The 13,494-nt window shown below is 40.2% G+C and overlaps 1 protein-coding gene across 2 annotated transcripts in view; it reads right to left on the reverse strand.

Annotated features, from left to right (window-relative positions):
- LYPD6 (LY6/PLAUR domain containing 6) overlaps positions 1 to 11,181 on the reverse strand; it is a 31,971-nt gene extending 20,790 nt beyond the window's left edge. The window contains exons 1-2 of one of the 2 annotated variants that reach the window (XM_045558952.1): positions 10,990 to 11,181; positions 1,039 to 1,137 (exon numbers count right to left, since the gene is read on the reverse strand). In XM_045558952.1, coding sequence (XP_045414908.1) covers positions 1,039 to 1,137; positions 10,990 to 11,107 — 217 coding nt within the window. In that variant the 5' untranslated portion in view covers positions 11,108 to 11,181. The remainder of the gene's footprint in view (positions 1 to 1,038; positions 1,138 to 10,989) is intronic. The other variant, XM_045558953.1, reaches the window with a different exon arrangement.
- Positions 11,182 to 13,494: the final 2,313 nt, after the last annotated feature.

Raw genomic sequence — 13,494 nt, forward strand, 5'->3', positions numbered from 1 at the left:
GAATAATGATGATGTTGAAGTTTGAGAATCACTGGCCTAAGCAAGGCACAGGTATCAGTGACTTTGTAAAGTTCCACAGGTGTTTCTACTGGGCAGCCTAGGTGGAGACTCCTGAATTAGGTATTAATAGTACTGGCTTGGGCAATTGACATTGGCCTTTTAATTTTGGTTTCATGCTCTCCCAATTTCCAGTCCTCCATGAGAAAGAGAGTACCATTCATTGGGTTGAGTATGAGATCTCTTGCACCATGTTGAAAAATAATGGCTTTGGTATTATTTGTTAAGTCATTTCAACAAGTGAATGAGATCAGCAGTGAAACCCATCTTACTACTCACTCAAACATCTGCCAGTAAAATGCCCCATCCTCATCACCCTCCCCCCAATGAATCAACTGTCCTCCAAAATAAAACAGCCAATTAAGAGTGATTCATAGACAAATATAACTATCTTTTTCCTTTGATAGAATAAAAATATATGGATATGACAGATCTTTCTCCTTTTGAAATGGGCCTTTGGGTAAAAATGTCGTGCTCCAATTGGGCATCCATCTCCTTCTTCAAAGAGAACTTAATAGTTTAAAAAGTTCAGGGTTTTTACTTGTGCAATGATGACATTTATAATTCTAAATTCTAGAGATGGCATGAAAGTCTCTAGCAAGATATGTAATAAATAGAATCTTTATATGAACATCAATTCATACTTTACATGAAAGAGGTTACTGTGCGCTGACTAATGCCTCAAAGAGTAGCAAACAGGCTGGCTGTTCTCTTGATCTGCATTTGGCTGGGCCTGAGGGTGTGGGGGAAAGTGTCACTTACCTCCTGTGGAGCTCCAGAAATATATGAGAAAGGGTGCAATCTTATGGATCAGTTTATGTCTCTATGAATCTTTGATAAGTCACAAAAAGATCTAATAGCCTCAGACAAGAGGAGCAGTTGAGATGGCAAGCATGCCTCTCTCTATATTTGCACCAATGTCAAAGGGCTATTCATTCATGGACAGCTCTGGGGACCACAATCTGTCTACTCAAAGTTTACCTCGAGGACAGTAGATGTCCGGAGCCCATCGGTTGCACTCATAGTTGTCTGCTGCCTTTTCACAGGTGAAACATTTAAATCCACCAGGATATGGTGTGGCTACAAAAAGGATCAAGAGAAAAGATTAGTGTTTAAGACTGAGCACAAAATCCTATGAAGTTAGACATTTTCATTTTTTAAAAAAGGATTCTCAAGATAGCTTGGCAGTTTCTTATTTGTTTATTATTTTCAATTATTTTTAAGACAGGGTCTCGCTCTGTTGCCTGGGCTAGAGTGTGGTGGCATCATCATAACTCACTGCAACCCCAAACTCCTGGGCTCAAGCGATCCGCCTGCCTCAGCCTCCCGAGAAGCTGGGACTGTAGTTTTTATAGAGAAGGGGTCTTACTATGTTGCTCAGGCTGGTCTGGAACTCCTGGCCTCAAGCAATCCTCCCACTTTGGCCTCCCAAAGTGCTGGAGGTACAGGCATGAGCTACCGTGCCTGGCCTTGGCAGTTTCTTAAACTAAACATTCAACTACCATATGACTCAGCAATTTTACACTTGAGCATTTATCCCCGAAAAATGAACACTTATATTCACGCAAAAATCTGTACACAAACATCCACAGCAATTTTATTTGTAATAGCCCAAAACTAGAAACGACCCAAATGTTGTTCAGTGGGTGCATGGTTAAGCTGTGGTACATCCATATGTGATGTACCACAGTGTAGTCAGCAATAGAAAAGAATGAACTATTACTACATTCAACAACATGGATGGATTTCCAGGGAATTATTCTGAATAGAGGAAAAAAAAGCCAATCCCAAAAGAATACGTATTGTATGGTTCCATTTATATAACATTTTTTAAATAAAAACATTTTAGAAATCGAGATTAGGGGCTGCCAGAGGTTAGGGATGGCAGGGGTGTAGCGGGGGAGCCTTGGAGAGAGGGAGGTGTGAGGCCGACAGGCGGGATCCTTGTGCTACTGAAACTCTTCAGTGCACTGACTACACAAATCCACCCACGTGATAAAATTGTGCAGAACTAATCAGACACACATATAAGAATACATGTCAAACTGAGGAAAACTGAATAACACTGTATCAATACCAATATCTTGGTGGTGATTTTATTCCATAATTTTTCAAAGTGTCACCATTGGGTAAAGGGGACATAGGATCTCTCTGCATTATTTCTTACAACTGCATATGACTCTACAGTTATCCCAATAAATTTTTCAATTAAAAAAGGCATTCTCTGGATTTCTAATAATTTACTCTGTGTGTCAATTTATATAAACTTGTCAGCATGTAAATATAAATATTAGGTTGAACCATTAAAAATTTCCTGATGTTTGACCATTTGGATCTACAAAAGTGGCAAATTCTCTAGTTCAGTATAGTATTTTTATCTGGTCAGACTCGACACAGTTAAGAATCCCTGGGGATAGTAAGGATCAGCTAAGTGAAGAGTCTTCACTGCTAAAATATATGCTGCCTGTGCAGAAGTGACCCTCCTAAGGGGCCTCTCAGGCCCATGACCATCCTCCCTGGGGCAGAAGACTGAGGGGACATGGGGACATGGACACACCTAGGCTACTAGCCGCAGCCTGAGGCCTGAGCCATTCCAGGAAACCCCCCTTACCTATTCCCTCTCTCCCCACTCCTGAGTTGCCTCTTCCTGACTTCTGAGGGGACTGTCCTCAGGTGCCATTTCTCTTCCATTAAGCTCAGGTGGGGAGGTGTCACGTGAGAGCCACGGTTCGGCGAGTGCCCCACACACCCAGGCCCTTCCCTTAGCATAAGGATGACAGCCAACAAGCAATGCCAGGCCCAGTTGTTCCCTGTCCTCTTCGCCAATGTGCTTCTAATTGCTTCTTGGCGCTAATCATTTGCTTGCTTTGCTACTTAGAGTTTTGCTCTTAATAAACAAAACTTGCGCATTTTTTAAAAATCTGTAAAATCACCTGGCCTATTTGAAAGCTGCAGACACTCAAACAGTTCATCTGCAGGAGCCAACTGTTCTCCCTCGCAGATGGCTGAGCCTGCATAGCCCACTGGTGGAAATAATCATCTCAGGGTAAATTGCTTTGCCCACATGGAACCAATTAGGTACATTATCAAAAATAAATGAAGGAGAAGGCAGCCGCTTAAGGCCAGAATTACGAGCCAGATATAACTTTGATTTTCACCTTGCCTAGATTAGCTGCCCATCCATGGACTTGCTTGCAATATTTCACAGAGCTGACTGTGACAATAAGTAATAATGTAGCATGATCAAAACTCATAAAATGCCTAGAAAAGACAAGTAACTGGACCTTTTTATGGGCCCATTGGAAAGTTCTATGTTCCTCCAAGTAGTTGGTGACTTAAATTCATAAACAGAATGATAGAAAGTAATGATAGAAAGTAACCTTCTTACAAAATGATGGAAAGCTTACACATGGCCATCCAACCACTTTATTTACATGAGGCAATTTCACTATGGGGAAAAATGCTCTCCTATCATATAATTACAATAAAATAGAAGTAAAGTATTTTGTAAACTACAAATAAGTAATTTATATGTTTACATTACCTGCCTAGAAAAGTGGGCTACATTTGAACTGAAACATTCTATTTAGGTGAGTACAGGCACTTGATGCAGATATTGCATTTTTTAAAAATTGAAGGTTTGTGGCAACCCTGTGTTAATTAAATCTATGGGTGCCATTTTTCCAATAGCATGTGCTCATTTCTTGTCTCTGTGTCATATTTTGGTAATTTCCACAATATTTCAAACTTTTCATTATTAGCATACCTGTATGGTGATCTGTGATCAGTGATCTTTGAAGTTACTATTGTAATTGTTTGGGAGTTCCAGGAACCACACCCACATAAGAAGGTGAACTTAATCTATAAATATGTGTGTTCTGACTACGGGACTAACCGGCATTGCCTGTCTCTCTTCCTCTCTTCAGGCCTCCTTATTCCCTGAGACATAACAATATTGGCATTAAGCCAGTTAATAACCCTATAATGGCCACTAAGTGTTCAAGTGAAAGGAAGAGTTGCACATCTCTTACCTTAAATAAAAAGCTAGAAATGATCAAGCTTGGTAAGGAAGGCATGCTAAAAACCAAGATAGGCTGAAAACTAGGCCTCTTGTACTAAACAGCTAGCCAAGTTGGAATGCAAAGGAAAAGTTCTTGAAGGAAATTATAGGTGTGACTCAGTGAATACATGAATGATAACAAAGTGAAACAACCTTCTTGCTGCTACGGAGAAAGTTTGAGTGGTCTGGATAGAAGATCAAACCAGCCACATCATTGCCTTAAGTCAAAGCCTAAGCCAGAGCAAGGCCCTAACTCTCTTCAATTCTATGAAGACTGAGAGACATAAGGAAGCTACAGAAGAAAAATTAGAAGCTAGCAGAGGTTGGTTCATGAGGTTGAAGGAAAGAAGAAGCCATCTACACAATATAAAAGTGCAAGGTGAAGTAGCAAGTGCTGATGGAGAAGCTGCAGCAAATTATCCAGAAGATTTAGCTAAGATCACTGATGGAGGTGGCTACACTAGACAATAGATTTTCAATGTAGATGAAACAGCTTAATACTGGAAGAAGATGCCATCTAAGACTTTCATAGCTAGAGTGAAGTCAATGCCTGGCTTAAATGCTTCAAAGGACAGGCTAATTCTCTTGTTAGGGGCTAATGCAGTTGGTGACTTTAAGTAGAAGCCAATGCTTATTTACCATTCTGAAAATCCTAGAGCCCTTAAGAATCATCTTAAATCTACTCTGCCTGTGCTCTGTAAATAGAACAACAAAGCCTAAATGACAGCACATCTGTTTGGTTTACTGAATATTTTAAGCCCATGGTTTAGACCTACTGCTCAGAAAAAAAGATTCAAAATATTATTGTTCATTGACAGTGCACCTTGTTACCCAAGACCCTTTTATGGAGATGTACAAGGAGATTAGTGTTATTTTCATGCCTGCTAATACAACATCCACTCTGCAGCCCATGGAGCAAGGAGTAATTTTGACTTTCAAATCTTCACATTTGAGAAATACATTTTGTAAGGCTACAGGTACCATACACAGTGATTCCTCTGCTGGATCTGGGCAAAATAAATTGAAAATCTTCTAGACAGGATTCACCATTCTAGATCCCAATAAGAACATTTGTGATCATGGGAGGTTAAAGTATCAACATTAACAGGAGTTTAGAAGAAGTTGATTCCAACTCTCATGGATGACTTTGAGGGATTCAAGACTGCAGTGGAGGATGTAATTGTTGATGTGACAGAAATAGCAAGAGAACTAGAATTAGGAGTGGAGCTTGAAGCTAGGACTGAATTGCTGCAATTTCATGATAAAACTTGAATGCATGAGGAGTTGATTTTTATGGATCAACAAAGAAAGTGGTTTCTTAAGATGGAATCTACTCCTGGTGAAGCTGCTGTGAACATTGCTGGAATGACAACAAAGGATTTAGACTATTACAGCAACTTAGTTGATAAAGCAGCAGCAGGGTTTGAGAGGATTGACTCCAATTTTGAAAGAAGTTCTACTGTGGGTAAAATGCTGTCAAAGAGGATTGCATGCTACAGAGAAATCTTTTGTGAAAGGAAGAGTCAATTGATGTGACAAACTTTACTGTTGTTTTAAGACATTGCCGCAGCCACCCCAACCTTCAGCAACCAGCACCCTGATCCATCAGCAGCCATCAACATCGAGGCAAGACCTTCCACCAGCATAAACACTACAACTCATTGAAGGTCAGATGGTCACTAGCAGTATTTAGCAATAAAGTGTATACATTGTCAACAAAGTATGTACATTGTTTTGTAGACATAATGCTATTATACCCTTAATAGACTACAGTCTAGTGTAAATGTCACTTTCCTATGAACTGGGAAACCAAAAAATTTGTGTAGCTTTATTGCAATATTCCCTTTGTTGTGGTAGTCCGAAATTAAGCTGGCACTATCTCCTAGGTATGCCTGTACATGCCTGAAGAATTAAAAAACAAAACAAAACAAAAAAACTAAAACCAAAACAGGTCCCCAAATTCCAAAGCCATTCAATATTCTTACAGATATTTTAATTAGCTTATTTTTATAAATACCTCTATGAGGAAAACCATACAAAATATTTTAGGAAATTGTCTTGATTGGATACATTAAAAATAGCTTTCCTATAAAGTTTAAAATAATATATAAATAACTTTAAAAGATAAGACTTTAAAATAGCTTGTAAAATTTGAAGTACAATGATCAAAGTAGAAGTTTTGAAAAAAAGGTTATAAAGAATTTGTCAAAGAACAGCATTTCTCAAAAAATGATCATCATATTCACCAAGGTTTATGACTGCAAGCTAGCTACATCACTTCAGTTTGCATGATTAATTCACTAGGGCATCCAATTTTATCATCTGTCACTGTAGCCAGTAAAATTTTTGGCTGGAACAGTGAATTAGTTATTCCTGCAAACTTTCCCATCAAAGAGGTAAATTAAGAACTTAATTAAGAATGAAGGTTGACAATCCAACTGCTCTAAGAACAAACTTATTGAGATGCTAACACTGATAAGATGTAGTGTTCTCAAATTTACATTATTTAATGGACTTTTCAAAATGATCATTTGCAAGACTAGTAACATATTAAGTTAAACCCTGTCATTTCTCACATAAGTATGCCTGGACTCAGAAATCAACCCAATGTCTATCGAAATTTATATAGGAGCATGAACTAAAATATCATGATAACAAAATGAAGCTTTGCTTCAAATCATTTATCTCTGAATGAGTTTATCAGCACATATCATTGGCAATTAACCAGATTATCTCATTTCTGGTGAGTATGATTTTAAAATCTACAGCCTCCTATTTGTGCACAACTTTAATATCTGCTTAAAGGAGGTCTTACTGACTCTTGGCAGGTATAAATGGTCAGTGAATTATCACACTTTGTTTAGTGACAAATCTCTGCAAACATACTCAGCTTTAAGTGGCTAATTATAGTACAATACCAAGTAAATGGTTAAATTCTTCCTTCTGGAAATATTTTGCCAAAAATAAGGTCTACAGGTGAACAACTCTCCTCAGTAACTTGCTAATTGATACTGCATCTGATAAAGAGGTGTTTTTAAAAAGAACGGAAGGTTTCTAAGAGATGTGCTATTTTCTTCTTTGTTACTTCAAAGCATTAGAGAGCAAGCAGAGTTTCAAATTGTTGTGGCCCCAGCTGTGAATGAATCTAATTTGGCTCTTGATCACAGAGTTAATAAGCTTAGTACTCTGTATTTCAGGGCATAAGTCCTTGGTCCCTTATGAGAAGGTGATTGTAAAGAAAAAAAGAAACGCCAAAGTGCCCAGTTACTTCCTGTAAAATAATCTGTCCATTAACTCTCATGGTCAGCGGTAGTTCAGCCGACCATAATTCATTTGTAAGGCATCAGAAAAGATTTAGTCTTTGTTTCCATCTCTTGGAACTTTTGCCTGGACAAAGGCCTTCAGTCACCAAAAACGTGGTGAAGAACAGACTTGTTTTTGAAAGGTATGCTGATGTGTAATGCATCCAAACTTTTTTCTATTCTTATCAAATCAATTTGCATTGTTTTTAGAAACTGTATACAAATATAAAAATTCTAGACGTCTAATGAATTTATCTTCCTTCTCAGTCTACTTGGCAACAAATTATTGTCAGTATAACTTTGATATGAATATATTTCCAATAAAAAGCATTTCCTGGTACCTGTCTAGAGAGTCCCCTTACCCTCTAAGACTTACATGATACAGGATTGTAAACAAACTTACTGGCTTTATACATGGGCACAAACAAGCCCTCTGCAGGAATACAGTTATGTGGTGCACATGATTAAGGAAAGACTCAAAACATGCAACCAGAGGAAAACTGAATATTCTTAGGAAAGGTTTCTATTCTAAGGAAAGAAAAGGAGGCCATGAACAGGTTGCAGACACTTAGTATCTTAAACTTTGCTATCTCGTGTGATGTCTGACTTCCAAATGAGAAGCACCACTTCTCTTAACAGTACTCTGGTTTTAAAGATTTTTATTAGACTTCAGTATTTTAATCACAAGCTGGTAAGAAATTCATCGTTTTTCACATGAAAAAAGCAAAAAAAAAAAAAAACACCTGCATACGGATTATAGAAAAGAATATTATTGAGGACAGTGCTTTAAGTTTGAAAGCCATAAAGTTTATTTCTTTTAAAGTTTCAGAAACTTCAAAGATTAGGAAACCAGAGAGCAAAAGGAGATTAGTCATGGGATGGCGAATTTTCCCAACCCCAGTTCTAATCTCACTCAAGTTATTATCAGTGAGGGCTGTTCTGGGCCCATGGGAAATGAGTTTACATTTGTCTGGTACAGACAACTGTGTGTCTTCTCACACCTCCATCACCACCGTATTTCCCCTGGTGCAGGCTCCCAGCTTCCATATGTAATATTAATGAAATCTGGCTCACTCACTGACCCAAAGAAAGCTGGTTTTGCCTCCATCTCCAAATTAAGGTGACTATATAAATAATTCAGAATCAAACTAATCCCACACTACCCTCTTATATTCTTTATCGTCTGAGTTCAACAGAAACCTGCTTCTTTGTAGAGATCACTCCATCTAAATGTGGTCTAGTGCTCAAGGACAGAGAACCATGCCATTTAAAACATCAAAGTGTGAAAACACACACCCAAGCTTCTGAAATAGTTCAGAGAAATGTGAAGGTAACACTGATTTAAAGAGGGCAGAGTAAACAAAGTTCTGCCCAGGTAGGAGCTACTCATGGTAACGTCAATCTAAGAAGAATTTATACAGCACTCCTCATGATCAGTTACGGAGACACTAGTGACAGCTTGGGCCCTGATCTGCTGGTGAATCGTCTACTTATTATCTATCCTTCTATCCTTCTCCATACTTCAAAATCATACCAGAAAACCCCACCAATTCTTTACATCTGCTGAGTTCCTTCTCATCAGGCCACCGCTCCATTTAATTAACAGTGGTCACATGAGCATTTTCCATCAACTTCTAAAGACCAGAAGTGATTCTCCTCTGGCTGTCAGGGCTCATCCTTCAAGACCTCATTCTGATATTGACTTTCCAAATAGGAGCCCACCACCTCGGGCACTGACCCACCACCCCACTGAGGCACAAGTCGTGTGTGTGCTTCTTTTGTTCTTGTTTGCTTAAATCCAATCGCCTTAATTTTCCTTCTCACCCCATGTGTACAATCATGGCCTCAGAGAACTTTAGGCGTGAGTCCGTTTTGTGGTCCGGTTACTACTGAGTCTGTCACTGAGGCTGACAAAGAACACCAAAGAAATTGGAAACCCTGGCAATCCACCCTAAGGGACTGAAATCTAGGTTTTTGCTTCTCCAAGTCTAATAAAGAAGTATGTCTGTTTGGAGAATAGAATGAAATATAATCTAGAAAATAGAAAAAGTATCAAAACATCTTCTTTTCATGCATATTATTTTTAAAAAGTTAAAAGTCCTACAAACACAGGCAGCCAGGAAAGTTTTCCATACAATTAACCAGTGGGCACCAAGACTATACTAGTGAGAGGGTATAGTGACAATAAATCCAAAGAAATTATTTGCCGCCTATCAAAAGTATATTTGGAGTAATAGAAAATTAGGGTGGTGTATTTTCAGCACCCCCAGTTTACTGTCTGAGCCAATAGTAACAATAGAAACAACCATTCAATTGCCTGGTATGGGATGGGCTTGGTATTTTACAGATACTATTTCTGGTCCATAAAATAATGCTACAGAGTATGTATTATTTTGCCACCTCAGAAATGAGGAAATTAACACTTAAGAAAAAATTCCCCTAACATTCCTTGAGCATTTACTACATCTCACACTCAGTGCTAAGCGCTTCACATGCGTTATTTTATTTAATCTTCACAAAGTTAGGGAATTTATTTCAATTGAAAAGGCTATGAAGCAACTGAGCTAGTTGCCGACCCAAGGTCAGGTGGACTCCAAGCCCCTGAGCCCTCTGCGTACCACCTCTCAGCCAAACCCTCCAGACAGTAAATATTCTAACCACGTGAGAGAGAAGGAGTCCGACTGGCTGCCTCCACTTTGTACACTGAACAGCTCTGGAAGAGCCTCAGAAGCAAGGACTATGTTTTATTTGCCTTTATACCTTTCATGCCCACCACAATCCTTGACACGCACTGGCCACTCAAGCAATATTTGCTAAGCAGAACATTTCAAAAGAGTAATGTACCTTGGGGCAAAAGCTAAAGGTCAGAACATACACAATATATCCAGCTCTCACTGCAACAGGGGCAGTACAGAGAGGATTCATAAAAAAATAAAAGAGACAAGATAAATACAGAGATGGAGATCAAAAGAGGAAGTCAAACTTCTGTGTTTCCCAAGGTGCAATCCATAGAATATCTGCAGAAGTGCCTGGAATTCCTACTGAAAGCAAACAGCCACAGGTATAGCCTGAGGTATTTGCAGAGGGCAAGGACCTGGGCATCGCCATTATTGTGCACTCCCTAGCTAATTCTTAAACACAGGAAACCAAAAGGCACAGGGCATAGGAAGTTGTGGGAGGCGATTATGCTGAAAGTGAGAATTAGATGCTCAGAGAGGAAGACCAACTATTATCTCACCTATAGAGGACTGATCTTTTACAAACAATCCTCCTCCCGGGACATGGCGGTAAACTTTGATAACTGACTGAGGGCTGGCATGAGTACAAGGGAAGAGTATTCAGGATCAGAGGGATTGCGTAGGGAACAGAGAAAAACAAGCCCAATAATTTGCCTTTAAAAAGAAATTAACTTCCTGTGAAAACATGAGGTTAATGCATAAAACATCTTTTGTTAATTACTTCATCCTCCAATTAAATCACCAGAGGTTTCCCCTGCATTAAAGGCCATTTTTCGACCCACTTCTTATCTGAAATAAAGTGGCATTTCTGCAGCAAAGAGAACAGTCTTACTTGAAGGGTGGAGGTAGATAATGTCCTTCACGGTGAAGTCGCGGGACTGAGCGGCTCTCAGGCAATCGGACAGCAGGCTCAGGAGCAGGAGCCAGGCCAGAGCAGGGGCAGGTCCCATGGCAGGGCGCAGCGTCACTCATGCAGAGGGCCCGGGAGCGGGGACTCGGGGCACCTGCAACAGGAAGAGAGACCCTCTCAGTGCTGAGCTCCCATGTGGGTGAGATGCGCCGGGGAGGGACAGGGAGCTGGGAGCACAGGATGTGGGGAGACACGGAGAGAAACTTTATAAACAGTAATTTTAGAGCACTTAGAACATTGCAGTCCTGATCTGTTCTTAATCAGGTCGCTAAAGCTCCACTGGTAGCTGTCCCTCTCATATCCAGCAGAGATGGCATCAAGAGAGATTGAATGTTAATGAAATCCAGCTATTTTTGCCAGAAGGCCAGGGGATGGCTGTCGGAGCACAACAATAAAGAAGCCAGGGGCAAAAGCTCAGAAGCGACTCCCTGATGGCAGTGCTGGCCTGGCAGGGAGCGAGGCCTTACTGGGCAGTGGTGCCCATGCAAACCTCTGCAGGGCAGACTTTCAGGTCTGGGGAAACAAAGAAATACAGGTTAGTTGACCTCTCCAAAACCAAAAAGTGCCTGAACAACACAAAATCTCCTTAACGTAACTAATATTTGTTGGCCAGGTACTACGGAAGTCCTTTACATATACCAATTCATTCTCCCAACAGCTCTATGATGTAGACACTATATTGCCCCATTTTGAGCAAACTGAGGTCCAGGAAGTGAGAGGAGGCGCTGACTCTTACCCAGGCAGTGTGGCTTTCAAGTCTGCATTTTTAAACACTAGGCGTTGCTGCATTCCTCCTAAGACTGATTCAAGGTGTACAAACAAAAACCGATAAGATCAAGGTATCATGGTAGCACTAAGCAATCACCTACTTCGTCCTTTATCCTGATTCTGTCCTTTGCAGTCAAAATTGAGGACAGTAAAAATCTGTGATAGGGTTGAATTGTCCAGCTTACTTGGAATGCAGAGATGTGTCTTGATTTTTCTATGTGTGCTATTCACTTGCCATCTTCTTGGTTTCCTGTAAAGCTTGTTCTTCCTATTCTACTATTTTTCCAAGCACCATCATCTCTAGTGCTCATGCAAGGGGTCAAGTTTAGATATTCATTTTATTTTAACCTGGCTGAAAAACCATGATTTGGATATTTTGTTTACAGATTTTAATACAAATATTCAACAAGATTTGTAAATAGCATAACAAAATAATTCTAAAATTACTTTGTAAAAACAAATAGACAATGAGTGAATATATTATGAAATAGAAACTCAGTACCAAAAATCAATATGGCCTAATTGGATATTAGAATGTACTATGAAACAATATTAATTAAAACAGAATGATAATGATAGAAAGTATAAAACTGAGGCTGGGCGCAGTGGCTCATGCCTGTAATCCTAATACTCTGGGAGGCCGAGGCAGGAGGATTGCAAGACTAGCCTAAGCAAGAGGGAGACTCCATCTCTACAAAAAAAAAAAAAATGAATGCAGTGGTGCTTCCTTTCACATCCATCTGGCTTTTCTCTGCCAGTGTGGCGAGGTTGATAAGGTGACGCTGCAGCTGAGAGACAGATCTGCACAGCACCCTGTGGAGACATGACTGCACCTTGGCCAACACCCCATCAACACTCAGTCTGCAGCAGAGCTCAGTTTGAGAGTCAGAGATCAAAATGGCATGAACATTATGTTTGTAACTGTAAACATAAATGTGAACAAATATAGCAGACAAAAGACTGGAAAGGAAAATATAAAATAAAGACAGCAAAGACGCAGTGTATTAGTTTGCTCAGGCTGCCATAACAAAGTACTGTTTGCCAAAGTACACAGCAAAGATTCATTTCTCACAGTTCTGGAAGCTGGAAGTCCAGGATGAAGGTGTTGGCAGAGCTGGTCTCTCCTTGGCTTGCAGACAGCTGCCTCCTCGCTATGTCCTCTGTGCCTGCACAGTCTTGGTGTCTCTTCCTCTTTTTGTAAGGACACAGGTCAGATTGGACCAGGGCCCCACCCTCATGACCTCAGTTAGCCTTAGCTACCTCCTTAAAGGCCCTGTCTCCAAATACAGTCACATGCTGCGGTACTGGGGGTTAGGGCTTCAACATGTGAATTTGAGGGGAATATCTTGCAGCCCATTGCAAGGGTTTTTTTAGAGAGCATTTCCTGTCACATGACATGTCACAGTGATGTTTCATAATTGTAATATGTTGTAAATGATCTGAGATGCACAGAGTGCCGTGTGGTCCTGCCCGGGTTGTCGAACTGGCTGCTCCTCAGCACAGGGACTTTCTCTGCCTCAGACACTGGCCACAGAAAAGATCAGGCAGCCCCTGTGGAAGGGGTGGGAACATTCGCCTCACATTCTTCTAATACCTCGGAGAAGGTCCTCCACTGATGCCCTTTGCCAGCTCATTCTGTGTTTTGCCATAAGAGGTGAA

Source organism: Lemur catta, chromosome 8, assembly GCF_020740605.2.
Source record: "Lemur catta isolate mLemCat1 chromosome 8, mLemCat1.pri, whole genome shotgun sequence".
Classification (NCBI taxonomy): domain Eukaryota; kingdom Metazoa; phylum Chordata; class Mammalia; order Primates; family Lemuridae; genus Lemur; species Lemur catta.